General features: G+C 43.7%; 1 protein-coding gene across 1 annotated transcript in view; it reads left to right on the top strand.

The window, feature by feature from the left end:
• The window catches only part of CCR6 (C-C motif chemokine receptor 6), a 293,164-nt gene extending 279,154 nt beyond the window's left edge, over window positions 1–14,010 (top strand). Inside the window, exon 5 of the mRNA XM_069769454.1 lies at window positions 12,548–14,010. Within this exon, the coding sequence (XP_069625555.1) occupies window positions 12,573–13,649 (1,077 nt within the window). The 5' untranslated portion in view covers window positions 12,548–12,572 and the 3' untranslated portion in view covers window positions 13,650–14,010. The remainder of the gene's footprint in view (window positions 1–12,547) is intronic.
• The last annotated feature ends 290 nt before the right edge of the window (window positions 14,011–14,300 follow it).

Here is a 14,300-nt window from a genome sequence, read left to right as displayed (position 1 = left end):
CGCAGGATGCAGCAGCACATAAGGATGGGGACGCAGGATGGAGCAGCACATAAGGATGGGGACGCATGATGGAGCAGCACATAAGGATGGGGACGCAGGATGGAGCAGCACATAAGGATGGGGACACAGGATGGAGCAGCACATAAGGATGGGGACGCAGGATGGAGCAGCACATGAAAGGATGGGGACGCAGGATGGAGCAGCACATGAAAGGATGGGGACGCAGGATGCAGCAGCACATAAGGATGGGGACGCAGGATGGAGCAGCACATAAGGATGGGGACGCAGGATGGAGCAGCACATAAGGATGGGGACGCAGGATGCAGCACAGCACATAAGGATGGGGACGCAGGATGGAGCAGTACATAAGGATGGGGACGCAGGATGGAGCAGCACATAAGGATGGGGACGCAGGATGGAGCAGCACATAAGGATGGGGACGCAGGATGGAGCAGCACATAAGGATGGGGACGCAGGATGGAGCAGCACATGAAAGGATGGGGACGCAGGATGGAGCAGCACATAAGGATGGGGACGCAGGATGGAGCAGCACATAAGGATGGGGACGCAGGATGCAGCAGCACATAAGGATGGGGACGCAGGATGGAGCAGCACATAAGGATGGGGACGCAGGATGGAGCAGCACATAAGGATGGGGACGCAGGATGGAGCAGCACATAAGGATGGGGACGCAGGATGGAGCAGCACATAAGGATGGGGACGCAGGATGGAGCAGCACATAAGGATGGGGACGCAGGATGGAGCAGCACATGAAAGGATGGGGACGCAGGATGGAGCAGCACATAAGGATGGGGACGCAGGATGCAGCAGCACATAAGGATGGGGACGCAGGATGGAGCAGCACATAAGGATGGGGACGCAGGATGGAGCAGCACATGAGGATGGGGACGCAGGATGCAGCAGCACATAAGGATGGGGACGCAGGATGCAGCAGCACATAAGGATGGGGACGCAGGATGGAGCAGCACATAAGGATGGGGACGCAGGATGGAGCAGCACATAAGGATGGGGACGCAGAATGGAGCAGCACATAAGGATGGGGACGCAGGATGGAGCAGCACATGAAAGGATGGGGACGCAGGATGGAGCAGCACATGAAAGGATGGGGACGCAGGATGGAGCAGCACATGAAAGGATGGGGACGCAGGATGGAGCAGCACATGACAGGATGGGGACGCAGGATGGAGCAGCACATGACAGGATGGGGACGCAGGATGGAGCAGCACATGACAGGATGGGGACGCAGGATGGAGCAGCACATAAGGATGGGGACGCAGGATGGGTGCAGCTCATGACAGGATGGGGACACAGGATGGGAGCGCATGACAGGATGGGGACGCAGGATGGGAGCAGCGCATGACAGGATGGGGACGCAGGATGGAGCAGCGCATGACAGGATGGGGACGCAGGATGGGAGCAGCACATGACAGAATGGAGGCGCAGGATGGAGCAGCACATGACAGGATGGGGACGCAGGATGGGAGCAGCGCATGACAGGATGGGGACGCAGGATGGAGCAGCGCATGACAGGATGGGGACGCAGGATGGAGCAGCACATGACAGGATGGGGACGCAGGATGGAGCAGCACATACCAGGATGGAGACCATATACCAATATAAATGCTCGCCACCCGGGCGTAGAACGGGTTCAATAGCTAGTATATATATATATATATATATATATATATATATACACAGTTGTATTACAGTTGTATATATATATATATATATATATATATATATATATATATACATACATATTCTAGAATACCCGATGCATTAGAATCGGGCCACCATCTAGTATATACTGTATATATATATCTATAATATAACGCTGGGAGCGTCACTCTGTCCGAAGCCTTTATAGACTGCGCCGGCGCTTGGCCCCCACAGAGTGACGCTCCCAGGAGATCGCGGTATGCGTAAGCACTGAACGCATACCGCGATCTCCACCGGAGAGTAAGGGACCGTGGACGCGCCAGGAGGGAGGGTAAGTATAGTCACCTGTCCTCCGTTCCAGCGCTGCGTGCGGCTCCGTCTCCCGGCTCCTCTGCTGTGACAGAGTCCAATCACAGGCAGAGGAGCCGGAGTGTGTGTTCAAGAAAATGGCACCTGCGCAGTCCGCGCTTTCCGGCGCCATTTTCTTGAAGACACACTCCGGCTCCACTGCAGGTGTGTCTTCAAGAAAATGACGCCGGAGAGCGCGGACTGCGCAGCCGCAGATTCCTGCTGCCGGAATCGGCTCCTGCGCAGTCCGCGCTTTGCGGCGCCATTTTCTTGAAGACACACCTGCAGTGGAGCCAGACGATAGGTGAGTATGGTATTTTTTTTTTTTTATATGGCAGCAGCATACGGGGGCATATAATACAATAGTGGCGCAGGATGGGAGCAGCACATGACAGAACGGGTGCAGGATGGCAGCAGCACATGACAGAACGGGCGCAGGATGGCAGCAGCGCATGACAGAACGGGCGCAGGATGGCAGCAGCACATGACAGAACGGGCGCAGGATGGCAGCAGCACATGACAGAATGGGCGCAGGATGGCAGCAGCACATGACAGAACGGGCGCAGGATGGCAGCAGCACATGACAGAACGGGCGCAGGATGGCAGCAGCACATGACAGAACGGGCGCAGGATGGCAGCAGCACATGACAGAACGGGCGCAGGATGGCAGCAGCGCATGACATAATGGGCGCAGGATGGCAGCAGGATGGGAGCAGCACATGACAGAACGGGCGCAGGATGGCAGCAGCGCATGATATAACGGGCGCAGGATGGCAGCAGGATGGGAGCAGCACATGACAGAATGGGCGCAGGATGGCAGCAGCGCATGACAGAACGGGGGCGCAGGATGGGAGCAGCACATGACAGAACGGGCGCAGGATGGGAGCAGCACATGACAGAATGGGCGCAGGATGGCAGCATCACATGATGGAGACCATATACCAATATAAATGCTCGCCACCCGGGCGTAGAACGGGTTCAATAGCTAGTATATATATATATATACAGTTAGGGCCAGAAATATTTGGACAGTGACACAATTTTCGCGAGTTGGGCTCTGCATGCCACCACATTGGATTTGAAATGAAACCTCTACAACAGAATTCAAGTGCAGATTGTAACGTTTAATTTGAAGGGTTGAACAAAAATATCTGATAGAAAATGTAGGAATTGTACACATTTCTTTACAAACACTCCACATTTTAGGAGGTCAAAAGTAATTAGACAAATAAACATAACCCAAACAAAATATTTTTATTTTCAATATTTTGTTGCAAATCCTTTGGAGGCAATCACTGCCTTAAGTCTGGAACCCATGGACATCACCAAATGCTGGGTTTCCTCCTTCTTAATGCTTTGCCAGGCCTTTACAGCCGCAGCCTTCAGGTCTTGCTTGTTTGTGGGTCTTTCCGTCTTAAGTCTGGATTTGAGCAAGTGAAATGCATGCTCAATTGGGTTTAGATCTGGAGATTGACTTGGCCAATGCAGAATGTTCCACTTTTTGGCACTCATGAACTCCTGGGTAGCTTTGGCTGTATGCTTGGGGTCATTGTCCATCTGTACTATGAAGCGCCGTCCAATCAACTTTGCAGCATTTGGCTGAATCTGGGCTGAAAGTATATCCCGGTACACTTCAGAATTCATCCGGCTACTCTTGTCTGCTCTTATGTCATCAATAAACACAAGTGACCCAGTGCCATTGAAAGCCATGCATGCCCATGCCATCACGTTGCCTCCACCATGTTTTACAGAGGATGTGGTGTGCCTTGGATCATGTGCCGTTCCCTTTCTTCTCCAAACTTTTTTCTTCCCATCATTCTGGTACAGGTTGATCTTTGTCTCATCTGTCCATAGAATACTTTTCCAGAACTGAGCTGGCTTCTTGAGGTGTTTTACTGCAAATTTAACTCTGGCCTGTCTATTTTTGGTATTGATGAATGGTTTGCATCTAGATGTGAACCCTTTGTATTTACTGTCATGGAGTCTTCTCTTTACTGTTGACTTAGAGACAGATACACCTACTTCACTGAGAGTGTTCTGGACTTCAGTTGATGTTGTGAACGGGTTCTTCTTCACCAAATTAAGTATGCGGCGATCATCCACCACTGTTGTCATCCGTGGATGCCCAGGCCTTTTTGGGTTCCCAAGCTCACCAGTCAATTCCTTTTTTCTCAGAATGTACCCAACTGTTGATTTTGCTACTCCAAGCAGGTCTGCTATCTCTCTGATGGATTTTTTCTTTTTTTTCAGCCTCAGGATGTTCTGCTTCACCTCAATTGAGAGTTCCTTTGACCGCATGTTGTCTGCTCACAGCAACAGCTTCCAAATGCAAAACCACACACCTGGAATCCACCCCTGACCTTTTAACTACTTCATTGATTACAGGTTAACGAGGGAGACGCCTTCAGAGTTAATTGCAGCCCTTAGAGTCCATTGTCCAATTACTTTTGGTCACTTGAAAAAGAGGACGCTATGCATTACAGAGCTATGATTCCTAAACCCTTTCTCCGATTTGGATGTGGAAACTATCATATTGCAGCTGGGAGTGTGCACTTTCAGCCCATATTATATATATATATAATTGTATTTCTGAACATGTTTTTGTAAACAGCTAAAATAACAAGACTTGCGTCACTGTCCAAATATTTCTGGCCCTAACTGTATATATATATATATATATAAAACGTAATTATAAAGAGGCAGGACGGCACTAGAAAAATACGAACTACTCTTAGTCAGGACTGAAAGAGAACCACCGAAAAGCAGGTGTCACGACAGCTGTGGGTATATGGTGCTCTGCACAAAAGCGTATAGGATACACGATGCAGTAAAGAAAAGAAACATGCGGCACTCACCCAATCTAGCTGTGTAATACGTGAACTTTTATTGGAAAAATATATGATACATCCGTCAAGACATCAGGTACAGAGGAGGGAGCGGTATTAGAGTGTGGACGACGGCCGTTTCGCACGGTAAGTGCAAAGGCAGCTGGACCCGTCGAAGCACTTACCGTGCGAAACGGCCGTCGTCCACACTCCAATACCACACCCTCCTCTGTACCTGATGTCTTGACAGATGTATCATATACAGTATTTTTCCAATAAAAGTTCACGTATTACACAGCTAGATCGGGTGAGTGCCGCATGTTTCTTTTCTTTACTGCATCATATATATATATATATATATATATATATATAACCCTTGGCAACAATTATGGAATCACCTGCCTTGGAGGATGTTCATTCAGTTGTTTCAAATGTCATTTCAAATGGCAACTTTCTGGCTTTCAGAAACACTAAAAGAAATCAAGGACAAAAAATGTTGTAGTCAGTAATGGTTACTTTTTTAACTAAGCATAGGAAAAAAATTATGGACTCACTCAATTCTGGGGAAAAAATTATGGAATCACCCTGTAAATTTCATACCCAAAAATAACACCTGCGTATTAGATCTGCTCGTTAGTCTGCAGCTAAAAAGGAGTGATCACACCTTGGAGAGCTGTTGCACCAAGTGGACTGACATGAATCATGGCTCTAACATGAGAGATGTGAATTGAAACAAAGGAGAGGATTATCAAACTCTTAAACAGAGTAACATAGTTATTAAGGTTGAAAGAAGACTTTAAGTCCATCTAGTTCAACCCATAGCCTAACCTAACATGCCCAACATTGATCCAGAGGAAGGCAAAAAAAAAACATGTGGCAAAGAGTAAGCTCCACATTGGGGAAAAAAATTCCTTCCCCACTCCACATACGGCAATCAGACTAGTTCCCTCGATCAACGCCCTGTCAAGGAATCTAGTATATATAACCTGTAACATTATACTTTTCAAGAAGGCATCCAGTCCCCTCCTAAATTTTAGTAATGAATCACTCATTACAACATCATACGGCAGAGAGTTCCATAGTATCACTGCTCTTACAGTAAAGAATCCGCGTCTGTTATTATGCTTAAACCTTCTTTCCCCCAGACGTAGAGGAAGCCCCCTTGTCCCTGTCTCAGGTCTATGATTAAAAAGATCATCAGAAAGACAGGTATCCAATCCCCTCTTAAATTTAAGTAATATATCACTCATTACAACATCATACGGCAGAGAGTTCCATAGTCTCACTGCTCTTACAGTAAAGAACCCGCGTCTGTTATTATGCCTAAACCTTCTTTCCTCCAGACGTAGAGAATGCCCCCTTGTCCCTGTCTCAGGTCTATGATTAAAAAGATCATCAGAAAGGTCTTTGTACTGTCCCGTCATATATTTGTACATTAAAATAAGATCACTCCATAGCCTTCGCTTTTCCAAACTAAATAGCCCCAAGTGTAATAACCTATCTTGGTATTGCAGACTCCCCAGTCCTCTAATAACCTTGGTCGCTGTTCTCTGCACCCACTCTAGTTCAGCTATGTCTTTCTTATACACCGGAGACCAGAACTGTACACAGTATTCTAAGCGTGGTCGAACTAGTGACTTGTATAGAGGTAAAATTATGTTCTCCTCATGTGCATCTATGCCTCTTTTAATGCATCCCATTATTTTATTTCCCTTTGTAGCAGCTACACTGGCCACTAAATGTGAGTTTGTCATCCACCCATACACCCAGGTCTTTTTCATTGACTGTTTTGTCCAGAGTTTTAGAATTAAGCACATAATTATACATCTTATTACTTCTACCCAAGTGCATTACCTTACATTTATCCCCATTAAAGCTCATTTGCCATTTATCAGCCCAAACTTCTAGTTTACATAAATCATCCTGTAATATAAAACTGTCCTCCTCTGTATTGATTACCCTGCAGAGTTTAGTGTCATATGCAAATATTAAAATTATGCTCTGTATGCCTCCTACAAGGTCATTAATAAATATGTTAAAAAGAAGAGGGCCCAATACTGACTCCTGCGGTACCCCACTGCTAACCACGACCTAGTCCAAGTGTGCTCCATTAATAACCATCTTTTGTTTGTTATCCCTGAGCCAGCTCTTAAGCCACTTACACATATTTTCCCCTATCCCAATTATTCTCATTTTATGTATTTAGGGTAAATCACCATGCAATGTTACAAAAGATGTTGGTTGTTCACAGTCAGCTATGTCTAAAATCTGGACCAAATACAAACAACATGGGAAGGTTTTTAAAGGCAAACATACTGGTAGACCAAGGAAGACATCAAAGCGTCAAGACCAGAAACTTAAAGCAATATGTCTCCAAAACAGGAAATGCACAATAAAACAAATGAGGAGCGAATGGGTGGAAATTGGAGTCAACGTCTGTGACCGAACTGTAAGAAATTGTCTAAAGAAAATGTGATTTACATACAGAAAAGCTAAACGAAAGCCATCATTAACACCTAAACAGAAAAACAAAGTTACAAAGGGCTAAGGAAAAGCAATCGTGGACTGTGGATGATTGGATGAAAGTCATATTCAGTGATGAATCACGAATTTGCATTGGGCAAGGTGATGATGCTGGAACTTTTGTTTGGTGCCATTCCAATGAGATTTATAAAGATGACTGCCTGAAAAGAACATGCAAATGTCCACAGTCATTGATGATATGGGGCTGTATATCAGGTAAAGGCACTGGGGAGATGGCTGTCATTACATCTTCAATAAATGCACAAGTTTATGTTAATATTCCGGACACTTTTCTTATCCCATCAATTGAAAGGATATTTGGGGATGATGACATCATTTTTCAAGATGATAATGCATCCTGCCATAGAGCAAAACCTGTGAAAACATTCCTTGAACAAAGAAACATAAGATCCATGTCATGGCCTGCAAATTGTCCGGATCTCAATCCAATTGAAAATCTTTGGTGGAAGTTGAAGAAAATGGTCCATGACCAGGCTCCAACCTGCAAAGCTGATCTGGCAATCGCAATCAGAGAAAGTTGGAGCCAGATTCATGACGACGAGTACTGTTTGACACTCATTAAGTCCATGCCTCATAGACTGCAAGCTGTTATAAAAGCCAGAGGTGGTGCAACAAAATACTAGTGCTGTTTTGGAGTGTTTTTTTTGTTTGTTTGTTTTTCATGATTCCATAATTTTTTCCTCAGAATTGAGTGACTCCATAATTTTCCCCCTATGCTTGTTTTAAGAAAGTAACCATTACTGACTACCACATTTTTTGTTCTTGATTTTTTATTAGTGTTTCTTAAAGCCAGAAAGTTGCCATTTGAAATGACTTTAGTTTTGTGCCATGTCTGTGATCTGATTTTTCTCTACAAAATTAAACAACTGAATGAACATCCTCCAAGTCTGGTGATTCCATGATTTTTGCCAAGGGTTGTATATATATATATATATATATATATATATATATATATATATATATATATATATACTAGATGGTGGCCCGATTCTAACGCATCGGGTATTCTATAATATGTATGTATATAGCAGCCACATAGTATATAGCATAGACCACGACATATTCTTGAATACCCTATGCATTAATACAGGCCACGCAGTATATAACAGTGGCCACGCAGTATATAACACAGCCCAAACCGTGTATAACACAGCCCACGCAGTATATAACATTGCCCACATAGTATATAACACTGGCCACGCAGTATATAGCAGTCATGCAGTATATAACGCAGCCCACACAGTATATAACACTGCCCACGTAGTATATAAGAGCCATGTAGTATATAACGCAGCCCACACAGTATATAACACTGCCCACGTAGTATATAGCAGCCATGTAGTATATAATGCAGCCCACGCAGTATATAGCATTGCCCACATAGTATATAACACTGTCCACATAGTATATAGCAGCCATGTAGTATATAACGCAGCCCACACAGTATATAACATTGCCCACATAGTATATAACACTGCCCACATAGTATATAGCAGCCATGTAGTATATAACGCAGCCCACATAGTATATAACACTGCCCACGTAGTACATAGCAGCCGTGTAATATATAACGCAGCCCACGCAGTATGTAACACAGCCCACATAGTATATAGCAATGTGGGCACTATATGTGTGGTTAAAAAAGACTTAAAATAAAAAATAAACATATACTCACCCTCCGAAGGCCCCTTGTAGTCCTGGTGCCTGTGTGCGGTGCACACGGCAGCTTCCGGGCCCAGGGTTGGTATGAGTGCATGACCAGTGATGACATCACGGTCACATGACCGTGACGTCATGGCAGGTCCTTCTCGCATAGCATCCTTGGCACCGGAACCTGCCGCTTGCACTGCTGAAGACAGCGCGAACGTCGGAGAGTGAGAATAACCTTTTTTTTTTTAAATTATTATTATTTGTAACATTAGATCTTTTATTTTTGATGCTGCATACACAGCATCAATAGTAAAAAGTTGGTCACACAGTGTTAATAGCTGCGTTAATGGAGTGCGTTACACAGCGGCGTAACGTGTCCATTAACGCTGCCATTAACCCTGTGTGAGGGCTGACTGGAGGGGAGTATGGAGCGGGCACTGACTGCAGGGAAGAAGGAGCGGCCATTTTGCCGCTGGACTGTGCCCGTCGCTAATTGGTCGTGGCAATGGTCATGGGCATTTTGCCACAACCAATCAGCGACTTGGATTTCCATGACAGACAGAGGCCGGGACCAATGAATATCCGTGACAGACAGACAGACGGAAGTGACCCTTAGACAATTATATAGTATATATATACAGTGGGGCAAAAAAGTATTTAGTCAGTCAGCAATAGTGCAAGTTCCACCACTTAAAAAGATGAGAGGCGTCTGTAATTTACATCATAGGTAGACCTCAACTATGGGAGACAAACTGAGAAAAAAAAATCCAGAGAATCACATTGTCTGTTTTTTTAACATTTTATTTGCATATTATGGTGGAAAATAAGTATTTGGTCAGAAACAAAATTTCATCTCAATACTTTGTAATATATCCTTTGTTGGCAATGACAGAGGTCAAACGTTTTCTGTAAGTCTTCACAAGGTTGCCACACACTGTTGTTGGTATGTTGGCCCATTCCTCCATGCAGATCTCCTCTAGAGCAGTGATGTTTTTGGCTTTTCGCTTGGCAACACGGACATTCAACTCCCTCCAAAGGTTTTCTATAGGGTTGAGATCTGGAGACTGGCTAGGCCACTCCAGGACCTTGAAATGCTTCTTACGAAGCCACTCCTTCGTTGCCCTGGCGGTGTGCTTTGGATCATTGTCATGTTGAAAGACCCAGCCACGTTTCATCTTCAATGCCCTTGCTGATGGAAGGAGGTTTGCACTCAAAATCTCACGATACATGGCCCCATTCATTCTTTCATGTACCCGGATCAGTCGTCCTGGCCCCTTTGCAGAGAAACAGCCCCAAAGCATGATGTTTCCACCACCATGCTTTACAGTAGGTATGGTGTTTGATGGATGCAACTCAGTATTCTTTTTCCTCCAAACACGACAAGTTGTGTTTCTACCAAACAGTTCCAGTTTGGTTTCATCAGACCATAGGACATTCTCCCAAAACTCCTCTTGATCATCCAAATTCTCTCTAGCAAACTTCAGACGGGCCTGGACATGTACTGGCTTAAGCAGTGGGACACGTCTGGCACTGCAGGATCTGAGTCCATGGTGGCGTAGTATGTTACTTATGGTAGGCCTTGTTACATTGGTCCCAGCTCTCTGCAGTTCATTCACTAGGTCCCCCTGCGTGGTTCTGGGATTTTTGCTCACCGTTCTTGTGATCATTCTGACCCCACGGGGTGGGATTTTGCGTGGAGCCCCAGATCGAGGGAGATTATCAGTGGTCTTGTATGTCTTCCATTTTCTAATTATTGCTCCCACTGTTGATTTCTTCACTCCAAGCTGGTTGGCTATTGCAGATTCAGTCTTCCCAGCCTGGTGCAGGGCTACAATTTTGTTTCTGGTGTGCTTTGACAGCTCTTTGGTCTTCACCATAGTGGAGTTTGGAGTCAGACTGTTTGAGGGTGTGCACAGGTGTCTTTTTATACTGATAACAAGTTTAAACAGGTGCCATTACTACAGGTAATGAGTGGAGGAAAGAGTAGACTCTTAAAGAAGAAGTTACAGGTCTGTGAGAACCAGAAATCTTGATTGTTTGTTTCTGACCAAATACTTATTTTTCCACCATAATATGCAAATAAAATGTTAAAAAAACAGACAATGTGATTTTCTGGATTTTTTTTTCTCAGTTTGTCTCCCATAGTTGAGGTCTACCTATGATGTAAATTACAGACGCCTCTCATCTTTTTAAGTGGTGGAACTTGCACTATTGCTGACTGACTAAATACTTTTTTGCCCCACTGTATATATATATATATATATATAATGTCTTGCAGGTTGAGGATCAGTCAGTGCATGGTGCTGTATACATTGCCTACAGTCTCTATCTGACTCTCCCTGTGAGTTATTGCTACAGACCGAACTTCCATACAGATCGGGTGACGCTGAAGCCTATGACTCCCACTGACAGCGTGACCTGATATGTATGAGGATCTAAGCTGTTGCAATAAATCAGACAGTGCCACAGACAGGGTGACTGCCGACAGACCAGAAGTTGTGAACACACCAAAAAAGTGACCCTTGTCCTGTCACTGTGGGAACATCAAAGACTTCCTGCCTCGCCTTTGCCCTATGCTTACCCTTTACAGGCTGCTTTGAAATCTGTCTTCTGCCGGCCAGAGGTGCGCTGGGTGACGTGAGTTCTGTAGACATGCCCACGCAGTGTGAGCTTGTCTGCCGAACAGGGATCTGGCCAGCACTTGTACAAGTTTAAATGTACAGGGCCAGCACCCGGCTTCTAAATCAACAGACTGCAGAGTGGTTCCGAATAGCTTCTGGGGAACCGGCCTGGGGGGCATTTGACCCTCTGTACCCCAGCCCAGCCAACCCCTACTAAATACTGAATCCAATCTGTTTTATTGTTAATATAGCCAGGGATAAAGGGAGAAAGGCAAAGAGAAAAAGAGATTCCAAACTTTTGAACTGCAAGAATGATTAGATATAGGTGTAATTGGAATTTATTAATCAATTAACTTTACTGCTACTGCCAACTACCCCCTCTTTCTCTCCATATAGAGGCAACTACAGTAAATGCTCTTCAATACTATTATCTTTTTCTAACCCTATGAGGAATGAGCTCTGTCCCTACATTCTGATAGCAGAGAATGGCGCTGCTTGGCCAGCTTCCATATTTATACTACCTGTTATAGTTTCCTGATTTGCTGTGCTAGACCATGTGATGTGATGGCTGCATGGCATTATGGCGAAGCCCACCTGGTTGTGTGTGGCATCATTAGCACGCTTTATGAATCATCAGAATGTGAGAAATGAAGACCAGCATTTATTTTTTTCTCGATACTTGAGAATCAAATTGTTAACTGTTCGAACTTATGGAGACCTACAAATTTAAGGAAAATCGTCTTGGATCCGATTCCCCATGGATTGACTCCATCTTCTCCACGCATACCATACAAAATGTGAATACATATTTTAACAAAATGCATTTTATGTACATCTTAAGCTTTGAGAATTAGTAATCATCTTTCTTGTAAATTCTAGAATCCAGTGAATTACCACCGAGAAAATGGCAAATACCAGCACCACCACCACAGATTACTATTACGACGATGAGATCGAGACTAAAGCTGTACCTTGCGATCAGAAAACTGTCAGAGTGTTTTTGAAAACCTTTTTCCCTGTTGTATTTTCTTTTATATTTGTATTTGGGCTTGTGGGGAATATACTAGTAGTGATAACATTCAGTTGTTACAAGAAAAGAAAAAACATGACAGATATATATCTGCTCAACATGGCCATAGCAGACATACTATTTACTTTCACCCTTCCATTCAAGGCTGTATTTCACTATAATCAATGGATTTTTGGTGACATTATGTGCAAATTGGTAAGTTTCATTTACGCCGTAAATTTCAATTGCAGCATCCTGTTGTTGGCGTGCGTGGGCATTGATCGATACGTTGCCATTGTACAAGTTACAAAGTCATTTCGACTCCGAACAATGGCTTTGGCTTATAAGCGAGCGCTCTGCTTTTCTGTGTGGATTATTTCTGCCATACTTTCCATGATCACATATATTTTCAGCGCTTGCTATGAGGATAACAATAAACGCTTAGTTTGTGAAGCCTTTTATCCTAAAGATTTAAAAGCACATAAATGGAAGTTAGCTGTCAAACTTGTTGAGGTCGGTGTCGGATTCCTAATTCCTTTTATTGTCATGCTTTTTTGCTATGTCTCTATTATTAAAACTCTCTTGCAAGCAAAAAATTCTCAAAGACACAAAGCAATCAATGTTGTTGTCACTGTAGTCGTCGTATTTCTAGTGTTCCAACTTCCATACAATGTACTTCTCTTCAGAAAAGCTTTTAAAACGCTGAGCTGTCAGGAGGAAATTCAGAATTCTTACGCATTTTATATAACAATGACATTGGCTTATTTTCACTGCTGTCTAAATCCAGTGATCTATGCTTTCATCGGTGTACAGTTTCGAAATAGTTTTTTGAAAATTATGCAAGATCTATGGTGCTTTCGGAAAGTTTGCATTCCTAGAACTCAATGGTCAAGAGCATCTTCTGACATATACTCTTCAAGGAAAACAAGCGAAGTGTATGCAATTGATGGTGACTCATCTTTTACCATGTGAAATGAAAAGAAAAACCTTCATGTAAAAAACGAGCATTTTTTCATTATAAACAAACTGAAATATAGTTAATAAATCCATATGAACCTGTATGAACTCTTAGCATGCTAGATTTATAAAAGCAAGTCACATTATATGTTATTAAAATGCTGTTTAAAATAGCGTCCTTACATAGGATAGCGTCTTCCAGCATGTACAAAAAAAAACAATACAACGGATTAATAGTAATTTTAGGGTAGACAACCAAGACATGTAAAGAGTCCGTTTATGAAACAATGCATTCATATATTATGTAACTAACGAAGCCTTTATAGTTGTTTTTTCATAGTAACCAATTTACTTGGACCCCCACTAATCGTGAGGACATCACTTGTTTGAATGGAGCGAAGGACAAGCATGCTCCAAAGGCCTCAAGTTGGAGAGGATATAATGAAGTTTTACAATTAACAATAATAACGTTACAGAATTTTTCAATGTTAGAGACAACATAATACTGATGAAAAAAGATTTTTCTATGACTGTACTTTAATAGTTAAAGGGAACCTGTCATCTGAATCACGCTACCCAACCCCCAGGCAGCATGAATCAGAGCTTGGCCGGACAAATGCAACTAGGCATGTTTTTTCTGTGACATAACTGTAAGGGCCGTCAGGG

This window comes from Ranitomeya imitator, chromosome 5, assembly GCF_032444005.1.
Source record: "Ranitomeya imitator isolate aRanImi1 chromosome 5, aRanImi1.pri, whole genome shotgun sequence".
Classification (NCBI taxonomy): domain Eukaryota; kingdom Metazoa; phylum Chordata; class Amphibia; order Anura; family Dendrobatidae; genus Ranitomeya; species Ranitomeya imitator.
The sequence above is the reverse complement of the archived record's forward strand: the minus strand, read 5'-3'. Positions and strand labels throughout refer to the sequence as shown.